The 18,879-nt window shown below is 39.3% G+C and overlaps 1 protein-coding gene across 1 annotated transcript; it reads left to right on the top strand.

The window, feature by feature from the left end:
* The first annotated feature begins 15,704 nt into the window (after positions 1 to 15,704).
* LOC143939932 (olfactory receptor 6B1-like) lies at positions 15,705 to 16,625 on the top strand. Its single transcript, XM_077461024.1, has one exon. The coding sequence runs from the start codon at positions 15,705 to 15,707 to the stop codon at positions 16,623 to 16,625; it is 921 nt and encodes a 306-aa protein (XP_077317150.1).
* Positions 16,626 to 18,879: the final 2,254 nt, after the last annotated feature.

Raw genomic sequence — 18,879 nt, 5'->3', positions numbered from 1 at the left:
AGTTTACTGAAGATTTAAAAGCATCAGATTTTAAATAATTACAGTATTCAAAACAGCCAAACTTGGCGTTTTGAATTCTTTTAAGTGCAAAGGAGGGATTTTGGGTCTTATAGACCCCCGATCTCTATATAAAGAATACTTGTCACTGCCTATTACTGTCACAAGGGATGTTTACATTCCTTGCGACAGCAATAAAAGTGATCAAAAATAAAACATTTAAAGGGACAGTGTAAAAATAAACAAAATGTAATTAAATAAATATAAATTTAAAGTGCCCCATCCGTCTTTCGCACCCACACATGTAAACAGTGTTCAAACCACACATATGAGGTATCACCATGATCAGTAGAGTGAGAGCAATCATTTTAGTGCAAGACCTCCTTTGTAACTCTAATTCATGAAAGTGTATTTCTTCCAAATAAATAGCATTTGAAAGACCACTGCGCAAATACAGTGTGACATGAAATATTGCAACGAAAATATAAATGTTTGGGGTTCTAAGTAATTTTCTAGCAAAAAATACTGACTTTTAATTTGTAAGCAACAAGTGTCAGAAAAAGGCTTAGGCATAAAGGGGTTAAGATGATCTAATATTTTGGACACTAAAGATATATCATGCATTAACAGGAGAATTACCATGTAGGGATGGCCTTATAAGGGCCTTGTGTCAATGGTATCAGTTTGAGATGCTTTTGAGGTCATTTAGAATTAATTTAGTGCCCAGGGTGAACATGCCAAACTGTGCCCCCAACCCCCCCAAGATGTATGAGCATTATGTGTTAGCAAAAATCCTCCACAAAAACACTAAGCACTAATCTGCATGCTTAGCCCTAGGTATATATCCCGCTCATCCCACTACAAATCCGCCCCCTGCTGAAATTCCCCTTTCAGAACAAATTTACTCCCATGTTCTCCCATGCCTCAAATCCCCCCAGCTCAAATGCCCCCCCAAAAAAAACACCCTTCCTAGCACAAATCCTCTACCCCTAAAATTTTGCCTTCTAGTACACATCCTAGTCCCCACACTTCAAATCTCCTCCTCTCAACACAAATTCCGCCAAAATCCACCCTCCTAGCACAAATCTTCTTCCCCCATCCCCCTCCCTACACAAATCCTCCTAAATCACCACTCTTAGCACCCCCCAGTTTCCCCTCCTAGAACAATACTTACCCCTTTTCTGTCCTCCAAATCCCCCCTTAGAAAAAAATCACCTCCCCCAATCTCCTTGTGGAGCCCCCTACCTCACATTATACCACAGTGCCCAGGGCAGTAGTCCCTCCTGTTCACCCCTTGTCCCAACTCTGGAATTCACTGACAGGCACATTTAATCTGCAGTTGACCTCCTTCTGAAGTGCCGTTGAAATTCTTAAAGCAGGTTTGCGTTTTTATAGACTTGTATGGGGAAGCAACCTGCTTGAAGCAAACAAAGGTCAATAAAGAGTTATCTCAGCATTACTATGGACATTTAAACAGATCTCAAGCAGAAAAAAATTATAATCGAATACATATTTTTATGTGCTTTCACTATAATGTGAATTAAAGAAAACATGCCTTAAATAGTGATTAAGCCACAAACTATTTGTACGCATGCACCTAAAGACACAAAGATCAGCTTTAACATTATGACCACTGACAGATAAAGTGAATAACATTGACTACAATGGCACCTGGAAATAGGTGGGATATAGTAAGCAGCAAGTGAACATATTGTCCTTAAATTTGATGTATTGAAAGCAGAAAAAATGGGCAAGCCTAAGGATTTTAGTAACTTTGACAAGGGCCAGAATCTCCAAAACTGCAGCTCTTGTGGGCAGCTCCCAGTCTGCAGTAATCAGGACCTACCAAAAGTGGTCCAAGGAAGGAAAACCAGGGAACTGGGGACAGGGTTCTAAGTGACCAAGGCTTTTTTATGCACGTAGGGGGCGAAGGTTGACCCCTGTAGTCCAATAAAAATAGAAGAGCTACCGTATCTCAAATTGCTTAGAAAGTTAATGTTGGTTCTGACAGAAAGATGTCTAAACACAATTGTTGAAAACTCATTGATTTTTAAATATGTTTTCCCCAAGTTGTTATTATTCTATAAGCTCATCTTAGTTTTTTACATTAGAGAAAGGCTGTCTTGTACTCTTCGGCCAGTGTCCATGTGTATTAGCAGTTGTTTATGCACTGCACTAAGCTTGCTGGGCTTTCTAGTCCACCGGCCTGCACTTGCCCTTACATACCATTTCCAAGATGGCCATTGTCATGGCCTGATAAAGGAGCATGCATGCTCTGAATACGTGCCACGCCCACCGTTTTCCTTTATTTTTTGGTGCTGACGCCACCAGCACAAGTCAAGCATCTGGGTATACTTGGATTTCCACAGGCCCCCCACAGGCCCCCATTTATGTCCTGATAGCTTAGCTACTAACAATGGACTGTTTTTGGCTAATGCGCCCCCCCCCCCCCCTTTTCTGTTTTTGACATGTAGAATGTGTAGAAGAGGAGGGTTTAGTGTTTGTATCTGTGTACTGCCAAGTTGGCTCCAACAAAGTGGACAAGGGGATAATGTTGCACAGTAAAAAGATCAGTCATTTGGGTAGTTTAGTGAGGATCAGATTAGAGCTTTTGATATGTTTGGGAACTAACCCCAAATTTTAACACCTTCAACTTTTAGCACACATTTGGGCATTAATGATGAAGACCATTCTTAAGTTTGTAATCAAATGTCCCAAACATTTTAACATTCTAATATTTATCAAATATATAAATATATAATACATTTTAAGTTAAGTATATAATAAGTTATATAAGTATATATTAAGTTGTAGTGTTTATATTTCCTTATACAAGTCATTTTGTTTCTTTTTTTATCTTAACTTTTGCACAAACCCCCTGATATTATATTTCTTTAACAGGATAAATTAAAAAAATCCCACAAGTAAAATTTTTAGTCTAAACTTTATTCTTAGAGTGGCCCACGAGAATTCAAAAGAATCAACAAGGAAGATGCATTAGTGATGAGCACACATTATATTTGTGCCCAATCTACCAATAATAACTTCTTCCTATTTTTACTGCTAGCTTGTAACAGGATTTTACATCTCCCACACTTAAACTAGAGAATATAATTGTATCATCTGTGAGCTTTGTAGGGCAGGCAGTTCTAAAGGTATGAACTTGAGGTTGAAATACCTAAATTATTTTCTGGATGCTTATTACTGGAACATTTTTGACTATATTCATCATATTTAAAAAACAATTTGTATTAATGGTATTATTTGTTTTTCTACTGTTTTATATTGTGTATTCATTTTATAACAAATAAAAACTGGAAATAGGGAATCTGTATTGCATTTCCTTTCAGTACATGTTTAGAGTTATTATTGTATTATATGATTGTAACTTTGCGGTTTTCTCATTTTGCTCACTTGTCTTCTATTTTTTTCAGGATATTACATACATATGGATTTGTATATTCTCCTTGTAGTATCTCTCTGTTTTTAGACTGTGCTTAAAACACATTTGTTGAACAGTTTTTGGGATACCAGGATACTCAACGTAGACAATGAATTCTGTTTGTCTATGCTGACTAAATAGATTTCCGTTGACAGAGATAAAAGATAAGATAAAGAGGTACCCAATCAGTATGTTGCCCTGTTAAGCAAGAAGTACAACCTGCATATATTTGTGCACATATATTTGCAAAAGATACTGTAGAAAAATATATATATTTTAATATCATTAAAGCATATTTATATAATTAATATAATTAATAGATATACATAAAGCTGATCATAATCATTTATATAAAAAATATGCATTTTTATAAGAAACTAACACACTTTGGGGTTGATTTACTTTAAGGCAAATTGACTGTGCACTTTGCAAAATGCAGTTGCACTCTGCAAGAGCAGTTGCTCCAGAGCTTAGTAAATGAGCAGAAGCCCTGCTGACTTCCATCATCCAATCACGTGAAAGCAAACATGCTGTTTTTTATTTTTATTTTCCTTTGCATGGTATTGGGTGTTCTTAGCACAGTGAAGCTTTACCTCATTTACTAAGCTCTGGAGCAACTGCACCTGCAACTGCACTTTGCAAAGTGCACAGTCTAGTTGCCTTTAGTAAATCCACTCCTTTATGTATACAAGTAAGCACAACTTATTTTCCTTTATCACAAAAACATAGAGGAAAATAATATAAGGTATATTTTTCAGTAAAAAGTCTAATTAACCACATTTTAAAATTCATTACACTACTTTCTTTTGCTACACTACTTCTTATTTGATAACATATTTAAATAATTTATAATTAAATTATCATACAAATGGTCGGGAACCCAGAGGACCGGTTCCCAATCACATGATCACTGTGATAGCCCGTCATTGTACAGCCCACCCCTGTGTTGTTTCACTCTTGAATAGAGAAAACAATACAACATATCTTTTTATCTTTACTAGAGATAAAGTTTGTAAACAACAAATGTGTGTGTAAAAAAATACAAATAAAGAGAGAATAGCTCGATCAGGGGTTGATCTAGGTCAGTGTCAGGTTAGGATCAAGGGTAGATTCAAAGGTCATGATCGGAATCAAAGGTCATGGTTGCTGTGTTTTAGGTAGGATTAAAAAAAAGCATTTTTAAATTTAGTATCAGAGTCAGTTAGGGGTTGATGTTGGTTGATGTGTGTGTATAAGGGCAAAATTACTGTGCACTTTGCAAAGTGCAGTTGCACTCTGCAGGCACAGTAGCCCCAGAGCTTAGTTAATGAAGTAAAGCTTCACTTTGCAAAGAATCCTCAATCATGTGTGAGTAAAATAAAAAAAAATAAAAAACAGCAACTACACATGATTGGATGATGAGCTTCTGCTCATTTACTGAGCCCTGGAGCAACTGCACTTCTCCAATCCTCCTCCAATCAGAGAATGCTTTGGAGTCATTGAGAAAAAGCATTCTGTCAATGGTGCCTTTGCTGAGTGAGCGACCCCCTGTGATTACTATGCAGTAGAGCAGCCACTCAATATGGGATCTGGGTGTCAGTGGTGACACTTGCGCAGAAATCCCACAGTTATGGCATATGCATACTTACGTTGATCCAATCTGGGTAAGTGTAACTATACAGTAAAATCCATATCTTTTAGCTTTAAAGCAACTCTGTCACTTGAATAAAGTTGCCGAAATAAAGCTCTTTTTGTAAATAAAAGAAGAATAAAGTAGGTGCTACTGCTGCTTGCACAACTGAACCCAGTAGTGATGCATTTTCTGTAACAGAGAGGTACTAGGAGAAGTAAGTCACTTTAAATTCTAGTATGAGAGTTTATTTATGGGTTATGTACATGAAAATGTAAGTAAGTTAAATGCTATAAGACTGTCCGTCTTTGCAATGCCCACCTTGAAAGCAATTCTATCTCTAAGACTGACGTCTATATCAGTACCAAAAATTAGAAAATGCTAAATGCTGCCACAGCAATCTAGCTTCTGTCATATCTAGATTATTGTATCCTAATTGTGTGCTACAGTCATAGGCGTGCGCACAGGGTGTGCTGTGTGTGCCTGGGCACACCCTAATCTGGGGCTTGACAACCTGTTGATCATGATCTACCCTTCAATCACAAGCAGGTAGCAGGTAGACCGCGATTCTTCTTTTTGTACCCACAGAAAAAAAAATATTTTGTAAAAAATATTTTGTAAAAAATAATAAAATAATAAAAATAAAAAACTACTGAGACCATCCACTGCCCTACTGCCAACCAATCTCTGCTCTACTGACACTGTCCTCTGCTCTAGTGACACCATGTTCTTTCCTAGTGACATCATTCATTGTGCTACTGACATGTCCACTGCTCTACTGACACCATCCAATGTCCTTCTGACGCCAACCTCTGCCCTACTGACACATCCACTGCTCTACTGACACCATATACATACACACACAGGCATGTGTGTTTGAGCTTTGGGGTGCAAATCCTAATGCAATGGGCTGCGTACAACTATGGCTACAGTGCTATTTCTGCCGTAATTAACAGAAGAGAAGGTGACTGTCAGGATGTCATTTTTGTGTGGCATGTGAAGACATTGTTTTATAACCGCTGGAATATTGTAGATTATGAGGTCATTATAAAATACTTTATTAACAAAGCTTATAAACCAGGATATGGATACTTTTATTTTTCTTTAAAGTGAAAGTTATTTTATTTAAGTCCAATGAAATTTGAAAACAACTGTGATACAACTAAAATAAATAGTATTAGGTCCATTTCACACGGACGATCCGTTCAGGTCCACCTGTCAGTTTTTTAGGCAGACCTGAATGGACACTCCATAGAGGTCTATGGAGGGATGGATGTCAGCGGTTACATGTCCGCTGACATCCGACCCGCTACGATCTGAAAAAGTATGACGGAGGAAAAACCAATTGTTCCATCTGTCTGTGGATTGGATCTGATGACAACGGATTCTAAGGTCCATCTTCATCCAATCCCCCCACAGGGGAGAGTGGCGTTCTGACAGGTCCGTCCCTGCACAGTGTGCAGAGACAGACCTGTCATCTGCCTGCTCAACGGGGATCGATGGACCGAATTTGGAAAAAAAAAGCAATATTTTTTACTTTTTGTTATAAAAAATATCCCCCAAAAATATATAAAAAAAATGTAATCCTCAGTTTAGGCCAATACATATTCTTCTACATATTTTTGGAAAACAAAATCGCAATAAGCGTATATTGATTGGTTTGCGCAAAAGTTATAGCGTCTACAAAATAGGGAATAGTTTTATGGATTTTTTTACTAGTAATGGCGGTGATCAGTGATTTTTATTGTGACAGCGACATTATGGCGAACACATTGGACACTTTTGACGCCATTTTGGGACCATTGTCATTCATACAGCGATCAGTGCTATACATTGCACTGATTACTGTAAAAATGACACTAGCAATGAAGGGGTTAACCGGTAGGGGGCGTTGAAGGGGTTAAGTGTGTCCTAGGGATGTGTTCTAACTGTGGCGGGGATGGGCTACGTGTGACATGACCCTGATCACTACTCCTGATCACAGGGAGCTGTGGTCAGTGTCCTGTCACTAGGCAGAAAGGGGAAATGCTTGTTTACATAAGCATTTCCTCATTCTTCCTCTCCGTGAGACGATCGCGGGACTCCTGATGCACATCAAGTCCATGGGACCCGCGGTCACACTCACTGAGCTTGCAGCGGGTCACATGCAGCGGGTCGCGCGCCCACAATGCCACGTCTTAAAGGCGATGTACCCATATGTTGATATGCCCAGCTGTGCCATTCTGCCAACGCATATCGGCGAGACACGGTCCTTAAGTGGTTAAATCTTGTAGGAGGAGTTTTCATTCTCCCCTGATCCTCTGTCTGGACAGTGCTGATTGGCCCTGTGCTAATCACATGCCTTCTCCCAAGAAAAAAAAAACTCTTTAGCAATACCCACCAAACTGAGCATGTGCTGCCTGCCTCCTAATGCCGTGGAAGAAGAGGAGGATCTGTGCATACAGGATCACATAGCCTTTATATACAATGCAGAGGATTGACCCCTAAAGCCCCGTACACACGAGCGGACTTATGTCCAACAGACTTCCGAAGGAGTTCTGCCGGAGTTCTGCCGGAGTTCCGACAGAGTTCTGACGGACTTTTCGAATGAGCGGACTTGACCACACACAATCACACCAAACTCAGACGGATTCGAACGTGATGACGTACGACTGGACTAGAATAAGGAAGTTCATAGCCAGTAGCCAATAGCTGCCCTAGCGTCGGTTTTAGTCCGTCGGAATAGTATACACACGAGCGAATTTTTCGGTAGGAACTGGGTCCGGCGGAGTTCCGTCGGAAAAATTTGAAGCATGTTCCATTTTCTAAAGTCTGTCAGACTTTTGCGAATCAAAAGTCCGTTGCAGCCCACACACGATCGAAAAGTCTGACAGAATCATTCCGTCGGACTTTGGATGTTGAAAAGTCCGCTCGTGTGTACGGGGCTTTAGATTCCACAGTGAGTATAACAAGCATGCTTTACTGCATATACAGACTGATTTTACTGTTGTGGGTTTAGTAACACTTTAAAACTTTGTGAATTGAGCCTATTGGGATTGATTTACTACAACAGGAGAGTGAAAAATCTAGTGCAGCTCTGCATAGAAACCAATCAGCTTCTAGGTTTTATTTACCTATGCATCACTATTTGTTGCAACTAAAAGAAGGATAATGACCTTTGTATGACAGGCCTGCTTTAAAGGGGGACACGTACATTAGAGACTAAGGCTGGGTTCACATATGAACTGCATCCGTCTCACAGCAGGGGTCCAGTGCCTCCTGGTTCACCATTTCAGGTCTGATTTCAGCCTGAATTGGCCTGAATTCGGACCTGAAACGGACCAGAAAGATGAACAGCATTTTTGTGCAAAACGCACCGAACCTGCTGCAGAGATATGTGAACTGACTCCATAGAGAGCCGGTAAAAATCTCCTGCTATTGTGAATTGGATGCCTTATGTAGTGGCCACAACCCTTGCTGGGCGGCCTTGACTTATTGGGCTTACCAATTACCTTCTCTTGGCCTGCTCTTCCACGTCTAGGGGTTCCCAGGGTTGATACCCAACGACTTGAACACTGACACAGATGAAGCCCTTTAACAAAGGTTTTATTTTGCAGTAGTAACATCCAATAACACAGTCTCTTGTGGGAACAGAGGGCACGGATGAAGAACTCAGGCACCTTGAACTGCAAGTCTAGCAAAGTCTCTAATTCCACCCACAGAGTAGCCACTCGCAGCTGGATACTTCAAGGCTGAACAGATCTCTAGCCAGATATCAGGGCAGTCAGCACGTTGACTCAAAACTTGAAGCAATCCTATGAACGTGTACAAGTTGTAACTAAGGGTTAACAGGAACCTTTTCCTCAGTACCTGGAATGTTTCCCATCTCCTCAATGGTACTGGAAAAGCGTGAATTTGTCAATGTCCTTCGCAACTCAGTAACCAGGCACTTCCCAGGATGCCACTAGCCGGCCCTCCTCTGAAGAGTCCCCCCCCCCCGGTCACTTGCACAAGCTGTGGTGCCTCTCCAAACCAAGAGCACACCCGGAAACCTCAAATTCTCCCTCAGTTACTGCGCTTTGGACCAGCAGGTTCGAAGACTTGGGAACAGAGGGATCCCCACCCTACACCAGATGGTCTACCAGGGGCCTCTAACAGGAACATGTTGCGGGATGTCGAACACCCTGTGACCGGGACCCCTCATGGGGTTACCCCGGTCCTGAAACCAGAACAGACCACACAGGTCTCCATTCACATGACCAGGCAGAACTTCCAAACACAACCTGGCCAGACTGATGTCAAGGCCAACCTATGTAATTAATCCTCAGAACCCCTACTGTTCTGAGACAAAAACTAAATTTACATGCGTATGACATTTTGTCCAAAATGTATTCCGCTACACTTATGTTAGTAAGAAAGAGTAGAATGCAGCATTTATCAAAAGTTTTTTTTTGAATAAAGGTTTTCAAATTAAAATAATAACATTAAATATCACTTGGTCTAGCCAAAATCAGTCAGATAGGGTAATGTTTATGCCAAGTCTTTGACCACTTAAAGGCAGTGCACACAACAATGGTGAACATTAACAGTAATCAACCGTGTTTCACATTTTATTGCTTTGATTCAGTCAGAAAAAAAACATTATTGGATACTATGGGGTTTATTTACTAAGGCAAAAAATCTGTTCACTCTACAAGGAAATTTTCACTTTGCAGTGGAATTAACCTTATCTTATTGTATATGGTAAAAATGTACTTTGCAAAGAATACCCAATCACGTGCAAGAAAAATAAGAAAATAAATTGTATTTTGATTTGCACTTGACTGGATGAAGAAAGTCAGCATAGCTTCACTGAATTCACTAAGCTAAGTCAACCTTCCCTTAAAGTGAAGACATCCTTCTAAAGTGAACAGCCCGTTTGCCTTTACTAAATGAATACCGATGTGTGATGGTGCTTTTCACATTTGTCATTGTGATGTTTGTAACTGACACCACTGTGTCACAGATCTCCCTCTCTTCACAGTATCAGTGAGCATGCACAGTACATCAAAATCTGCACAGATAGCCTGAATGTTCTTTCCCGGACTGTCATGTGTGGTGTGGTTCTCCTCTTCACCATCACATTAATTCATAACACTGACCGATTCTCTAGAACCCAAGAACACTGAATGTAACAGGCACTATATGGAGTGAGCAAAAAATGTTTTTAGCACACATATCAATTTTATTTAATTACATGTTAAGTAATCATCATCCACTTATAATATAAGGTGTTTTGTAGGGGAAGATGGAGAAACTATGGGAGGCTGAGTTTCCAGTGATCTGCCTAGGTGCCATTGACAAAATACCCACCACTTGGCCTGGATGCTCTCCTCACCTCATACACTATACTACTGTACAAGCCTGCTATAGGTAAAATTTGATAGCCTCACTAGCACATACCATCTGCTGCCTGGGTGTGCTGTCAAACTATTCTTCCGAACAATAAAAGACAAAATGGTGATGTCTGATATTTATTGATGTAGGTTTGTAGCTCAGACAATAGAAGAACTTGCAGTTTTTTTATGGTATAAAAAGTGATACATTTCCATTTACAGTTTTATTTTTAGAATATGGGGAAAATATTTATCTGGATAATAAGGTAATGATGTTAAAGGCATTTACAGTTTTAAATGTGATTAAGAGCATTTTTAAACAGTGCTAATAATGCTGCAATTGTAAAAAGAAGAATCAATTTTACATATTATACTGTAATGCCATAGATGGTTCAAATCTTGGCTGGTTCAGCAGGGACTGGCTGAGATTTGAACCATGTATGAGAAGGCTGATTCTACCCAAGTTGATCGATTGATCAGCCTGTCGGGTTTTCAATGTGATAATTGCCAGAGGCTATAGCCGCTAGCAATAATCACTGTGGGGGTTATTTACGAAAGGAAAATCCATTTTGCACTGCAAGTGCACTTGGAAGTAAAGTCACTGTACATCCGAGGGGGACATGCAAGAACAATAAAAAACAGCATTTTAGCTTGCACATGATTGGATGATAAAATCAGCAGAGCTTCCCCTCATTTCAGATCTACCCCTTAGATTTAGAGCGACTGCACTTGAAAGTGCACTTTCAGTGCAAAGTGGATTTGCCTTTCATAAATAACCCCCTGTGTGTTCTCCTGGCAGGCAAGACACATTACATGTTCATGGATTTTAGATTAATTTTTAAGTCTCTATAGTCAGGAGTTATTTTAGAAAGTTTCACTATGGTGAGAAAGGGACTAAGACTTAGGACAATGGGAGACAGGGCTTTTTGTGCAGCTGCCCCACGCCTGTGGAATGCCCTACCTGACACCTAGAGGGCTCCTCGATCCACTAATTGTTTTAAAAAAGGTCTTAAGACATTTATTTTTTAGCAACGTTTTTTGTTCTTTTTAGATGTTCGTTTCTTTGATTTTAACCTGTAGCACTTTGAGATCTTTTCATGTAAAGCGCATTATAAATAAAATGTATTATTATTATTAAGATTTAAGAAAATGTGTTTTATATACTTGTGAATGTGCTGCTCAGGGTTGTTCACCAGCCATTCTGGCAGAATTTTTTTAAATAATATTTTTAGTACAATTGTATATATATATATATATATATATATATATATATATATATATATATATATATATTTACATACAGTATATAGATATATGCATCTATTTTGGACACATTTACAAAATGTTACAATATGTAATTTTAATATATACAATATACTATATATATTAACCGCTTCCCGACCAGAGCACGACGATGTATGTCGGCAGAATGGCACGGACAGGCAAATGGGCATACAGGTACGTCCCTTTGAATTTGCTGCCGCGCCATCGCGCGCATGCCGGTGGAGCGCTTGCGAGCCGGTCGGGACCCCGTGAGTCTGATCGCAGGTTCCGGGGACTCGATATCCGTGGGGATAACCACAATCGACTCATGGGGAGGAAGAATGGGGAGATGCCGATGTAAACAGCATCTCCTTGTTCTGCCTAGCAACACTGATGTTTGACACTGTGATTGGAGCAGAGATCAGTAATCTGTAAAACACAGCCATGCCCCCCACAGTTAGAAACACGCCCCTCGGACACACTTAACCCCTACACTGCCACCTCCTGGTTAACCCCTTCACTGCCAGTGTCATTTACACAGGAATCAGTGCATTTGTATAACACTGATTGCTGTATAAATGACAATGGTCCCAAAAATGTGTCAAAAATATCCGATGTATCCACCATAATGTCGCAATCACAATAAAAATTGCTGATCACCGCCATTACTAGTGAAAAAAAAATTATTAATAAAAATGCCATAAAACTATCCCCTATTTTGTAAACACTATAACTTTTGCGCAAACCAATCAATAATCGTTTATTGCGTTATTTTTTTACCAAAAATACATAGAAGAATACGTATCGGCCTAAATTGAGGAAAAAAAATGTTTTTGTTATATATTTTTTGGGGATATTTATTATAGCAAAAAGTAAAAAATAATGTGTTTTTTTCAAAATTGTCGCTCTTCTTTTGTTTATAGCGCAAAAAATAAAAACCGTAGAGGTGATCAAATACAACCAAAAGAAAGCTCTATTTATGGGGAAAAAAGGACATCAATTTTGTTTGGGAGCCACGTCGCATGGCCGCGCAATTGTCAGTTAAAGTGACACAGCGCCGAATCGCAAAAAAGTACTCTGGTCTTAAGCCAGCAAAATGGTCCGCTCTGAAAGTGGTTAATATATGTCTTACAAAAAGATTGTTCAAAATGAAATTATTCCTCAGTTATATGCTCTCAGAAGTTGAAGGGGAAAAAAAACTTGTTTTTACCAAGACAATACTTGGTTAGGAGATGTTTAAGGGAAATAATGCCTTGCCAACATAACCTGCTTATACGAAAAGGCTTTTTTTTTTAACAATATTGATACACCTTCAATGCGTTTTAATAGCTCTAAAGCCACTTGATCAGGAATGTTGTTTATAAACATCTCACAGAATATGTGTCCTTTTTGCTAGAAAGGAGCCAGGAGCACATTGGTAAAAACAATGTTTATTCGTTCAGAACACATTGTGTTGCTTTACAGCCTGAAATGAAGACAGACACAGACTTTGGTTTATCCAGCTGTATATACTAGTGCATCTTACAACATCCAAGTGAAAGATATAACACCAACAGCAAAATTCGATCAATTCTTGAGAAAAATCTGCTGCCCTCTACCAGAAAGTTGTCAATGGGAAGAAGGTTTACCTTCCAACAGGACAATGACCCAAAGCACACAGCAACAATGACCACACAGTGGTTGAAGGAGAATACGGTAAATGTCCTTGCATGGAATAGTCAGAGCCCAGACTGAAACCCTATTGAAAATCTGTGGAATGACTTGAAGGCTGCAGTCCACAAACAGTCACTAACATATAGTGGGCAAATATTGCAAAGTCTAGATGTGCAAAGTTAGTAGAAACATATCCCAACAGACTGTAATTAATGCAAAGGGTGATTCAACAAAATAAACAAAATACTGACATAAAAGGGGGGGGGGATCCTTTTTCCAACTGGTTTTTAAATATTATTTATATAATAATATTATTTTTTCTGACATGTTGATGTTATATCTTTCACTTGGATGCTATAAGTTACACTAGTAATAGAGCTGAATAAAATAAAAACTGCATCTGTCTTCATTTCAGGCTGCAAAGCAACAAAATTATATTTTATTAAAGGGGAGGGGTTTATTTTCTATATCCACCGTATAACACCAAAATTACTGGACCTGAATACTGTTTTTTTGTTTTTTACATTTTCTGGGAACAACGGGGAGTGACCAAATGTGTGAAAGCAGATACATTTGCCAAAGGTAAATGTTAGGTTTTCTTTCTGCCTTCTTCTCTGCCTTTTTTGAGCTAACTCTTTTAGGGATTCTCCAGTATATATAGGTTATTCAACTATCTATAGAAAACTGCATCACTTAGATCAGACACCAAACACAGTTATGTTATAGCATGTTACCTACATACATACGGTACATATGAGCTGGGAAGCAGTTTTATGCAATTATGGGGGCAAGGGAAATTGAGCAATATTTACAGATTGTTTTATGTTCAGTAAATAAGGATGAGCCGAAGACCCCTGCTTCGGTTCGCACCAGAACCTGCGAACAGACCTAAACTTCGTGAGAACTTTAGAACCCTATTAAAGTCTATGGGACGCGAATGTTCAAAATCAAAAGTGCTAATTTTAAAGGCTTATATGCAAGTTATTGTCATAAAAGGTGTTTGGGGACCTGGGCCCTGCCCCAGGGGACATGTATCAATGCAAAAAAAAGTTTTAAAAACTGCAGTTTTTTCAGGAGCAGTGATTTTAATAATGCTTAAAGTGAAACAATAAAAGTGAAATATTCCTTTAAATTTTGTACCTGGGGGATGTCTATAGTATGCCTTTAAAGGGGCGCATGATTCCTGTGCTTAGAACTGTCCCTGCACAAAGTGTCATTTCTGCCGGAAAAAAGTTATTTAAAAGCACTCGTGGCTATAATGAATTGTCGGCTCCCCGTAATATAGAGAACAGTCATTGAAAGTCATTGATAAAAAAAAAAAAGCGTGGGGTTCTTCTAAAATTCAATTACCAGGCTCTTCAGGTCTGGTATGGATATTAAGGGAAATCCCGCGTGAAATAAAAAAATATCCATACCAGACCCTTTATCTGAGCACGCAACCTGGCAGAAAAGAGGGGAGACAAAGAAAGTGTAAAAAATTGTTAAAAAACACACACACCACCGGCCAGGGACTGAGGCCCTTGACCCCATCAACATGGGGACATGGTGCTTTGAGGGGTCACAGAAAAGCATCCTTCCAATGTTGAGGGCATGTGGCCTTTTAACAATTTTTTACACTTTCTTTGTCCCCCCTCTTTTCCTGTGGCCTGCCAGGTTGCGTGCTCAGATAAAGGGTCTGGTATGAATATTTGGGGGGAACCCCGCATCATTTTTTTTTATTTGACGCGGGGTTCCCCTTAATATCCATACCAGACCTGAAGGGCCTGGTAATTGAATTTGGGGGAGCCCCACGCTTTCTTTTTTTTAATCAATGACTTTCAATGACTGTTCTCTGTATTACGGGGAGCCGACAATTCATTATAGCCGCGAGTGCTTTTAAATTACTTTTTTCCTGCAGAAATTACACTTTGTGCAGGGAAAGTTCTAAGCACGGGAAACATGCACCCCTTTACAGGCATACTATAGACACCCCCCAGGTACGACATTTAAAGGAATATTACACTTTTATTGTTTCACTTTAAGCATTATTAAAATCACTGCTCCCAAAAAAACTTCAGTTTTTAAAAGATTTTTTGCATTGATACCCAGGACCCAGGTCCCCAAACACTTTTTATGACAATAACTCGCATATAAGCCTTTAAAATTAGCACTTTAGATTTCTCCCATAGACTTTTACAGGGCGTTCCACGGCTTTTCGAATTTGCAGCGAACACCCCAAATTGTTCGATGTTCAGCAAACAGGTGAACAGGCAATGTTCAAGTCGAACATGAGTTCGACTCGAACTCGAAGCTCATCCCTATCAGTAAACATTTATTAAAAATGATTTAAAATTGTGTAATTTTAACAATATAATTCATTCCTTTCTGTTCCAGCAGAAAAACAACAATGGAAAATCAGACCAATGTGAAGGAGTTTATTATTCTTGGGTTCTCAAACATACTAGAATACCAAAATTTCTTGTTTGTGTTTTTCTTGATATTGTATGCCATCACTATCACTGTAAATATATTCCTCATCACCATAATTCGAGGTACACGTCAGCTCCATAAACCCATGTATTTCTTTCTTGGTAACTTATCTTTCCTTGAATTAGGTTATATCTCTGTAACTGTCCCAAAAATTATTATAGACATCCCAAGGAAAAGAAAAAGCATTTCTTTTAATGGCTGTATCACCCAGCTCTTCTTCTTCACGTTCCTTGGGGCCACTGAGACCATTCTTCTCTCAGTTATGTCCTTCGATCGATTTCTGGCAGTGTGTTTCCCTCTGCGCTACACAAGCATCATGAGTAATAAGTTCTGCTTCATTTTGGCAGCTGCCTCGTGGGTCCTTGGTTTTTTGACCACATCATTTCCAATTATTTGGATATCACAGTTGCATTTTTGTAGTGCCAATGTCATTAACCATTTCTTTTGTGAGTCAGCTCCATTGCTTAAACTGTCCTGTTCTAACTCTTTTTTCAGAGAACTCACTGTCATTGTCTGTGCATCTTCAGTCATCCTCAGTTCAGTTCTTTTAACCATGATGTCCTATGGATTTATCCTGAGGGCTATATTGAGAATTCAATCCATCAATGGAAAAAAGAAAGCGGCATCTACCTGTGCTTCACACCTGTTGGTGGTAACCACCTTCTACTCAACAATGTTTGCCATGTATATTAAACCCACTGCAAGTGAAGGATCTCTGAACAAAGTGATGGCATTGTTCTATGCGGTCTTCACTCCTCTTGCCAACCCCTTTATCTACAGTCTACGTAACAAGGAAGTTAAAGAATCCTTTTTGTTCCTCACAAGAAGGTGGTTCTGAAGCTATTCATGTGTACTTAACAGTATTTAGCATTGTGCCATTAAAATAAAGAAATGAATGAATATTTCAAAATCCACAGTATTTAAATGTTAGCAAAATCTATATATAATAATTTCAGCACTAGCCTGTAATAACCCTTCATTATCAGGCCATTTTTCAGTTTTTGGTTCTATGATAGTTAGATGTACAATTACTCCATCTTGTAACACTGTACCCAAATTACTTTAACCACTTGACCACTGGGCACTTAAACCCCCTTCCTAAGCAGACCAATTTTCAGCTTTCGGTGCTCTCACAATTTGAATGACAATTATTCAGTCATGCAACTCTGTACCCATATGACATTTTTGGCCTTTTTTTTCACACAAATAGAGCTTTCTTTTGGTGGTATTTAATCACTGCTGTTTTTTTTATTTATTTTTTGCGCTATAAATGAAAAAAAGACCAAAAAAATATGTTCTTTGCTTCTGTTTTAAAATTTTGCACATTAGTAATTTTTCTTCATACATTTTGGCCAAATTTTATACTGCTACATATCTTTGGTAAAAATAATCCAAATCGGTGTATATTATTTGGTCTGTGTGAAAGTTATAGAGTCTAAAGCTAAGGTGCCAATCTATGAAAATTGATCACACCTGAACTACTGACAGCCTAGCTCATTTCTTAAAAACCTAACAAACCAGGACAGTACAAATACCCCCCAAATGACCCCTTTTTGGAAAGTAGACATTCAAAGGTATTTAGAAAGAGGCATGGTGAGTTTTCTGAAGTTGTATATTTTCCCACAATTCTTTGCAAAATCAAGATTTTTTTTGTTTTCACAAAATTGTTATACTAGCAGGTTATTTCTCACACACAGCATATGTATACCACAAATTACACCCCAAAATGCATTATACTACTCCTCCTGAGTATGGCGATACCACATGTGTGAGACTTTTACTCACCATAGCCACATACAGAAAACCAACATGCAGGGAGCACCTTCAGGCGTTCCAGGAGCATAAATTACACATCTAATTTCTTGACTACCTCTTGCAATTTTGAAGGCCCTGGAGCACCAGGACAATAAAAACATGTAAAAAAAGACCCCATTATGGAAAGAAAACACCCCAACATATAATCTATGAGCCATATCAAGTCTTTTGAACATGTCATTTTTTTCTACAAGGTTTTGGAAAATGTGTAAAGAAAATGAAAAACGCATTTTTTTTACACAAAGTTGTCCGTTTATACAATAACACATAGCATGTACATGGCAAAAATTATACCCCAAAGCATTGTCTGCTACTCCTCCTGAGTATGGCGATACCACATGTGTGAGACTTTTACACAGCTTGGCCACATACAGAGGCCCAACATGCAGGAAGCATCATCAGGCATTCTAGGGGCATAAATGTCAAATCTAATTTGACTACCTAAGACACTTTGAGGCACTGTAGTAGCACTGTAGTGAAATGGATGAGCCGTGAATGGGCATGGCTAAGCATGGATGAGCCATGAATGTGGAAGGCTGGGTATGGCTGGGTATGGCTGAGTATTGATGGGATGGCTGAGTATGGCTGAGTATGGCTGGGTGGGTATGGATGGGATGGCTGGGTATGGCTGAGTATGGCTAGGTGGGTATGGTGAGTGTGGATGGGATGGCTGAGTCAGGTATGGCTGGGTATGGCTAAGTGTGGAGGGGGTGACTAGGTATGGCTAAGGATGGATGGATGATTATTGTTGAACATGGATGGATGGATGTGTATTGCTGAGCATGGATGGATGGATGAGTATTGCTGAGCATGGATGGATGAGTATTTCTGAGTATGGATGGATGGATGTGTATACCTTAGTATCAATGGATGGATGAGTATTCGGCAAGGGGGGTTAAAAGATTTTTTGAGACGGATAGAGCTTTTTTTTAACCCCCCTGGTGGTATTCCCGAGTCTGGCTCGGGGTGGAGATTTTGTACCAAAAGCGGTAACCCCCAGCCAGACTCGGGACCGCATCGCTGAATGCAAGGAAAGGTTTACTTATCTTGTCCCCTGGATCCAGCGATGTCCCCCCGCTGTACGAGCGAGCCGTGCTCCGGTCGATCAATCACATCGCCAGGCTCCGTTCCCTGCGAGCGTTGTGACGCAGGGGGACGGAGAACATCGCTAAATTCAAAAAGTAAAACACACACATTACATACAGTATAATGTAATCTTACAGATTACATTGCTGTATGTAATTATTTCACACCCCCTTTGTCCCTAATGTTCTGTC

The sequence above is a fragment of the Lithobates pipiens genome, unplaced genomic scaffold, assembly GCF_037356315.1.
Source record: "Lithobates pipiens isolate NorthernLeopardFrog02 unplaced genomic scaffold, aLitPip1_a1.2 Scaffold_3, whole genome shotgun sequence".
Lineage (NCBI taxonomy): Eukaryota > Metazoa > Chordata > Amphibia > Anura > Ranidae > Lithobates > Lithobates pipiens.
This window is presented reverse-complemented; position numbering and strand designations above follow the sequence as displayed.

What these genes read in the sequence shown, in the direction of transcription:
- LOC143939932 (XM_077461024.1), top strand. Translation starts at nt 15,705, where the DNA reads ATGGAAAATCAGACCAATGTGAAGGAGTTTATTATTCTTGGGTTCTCA.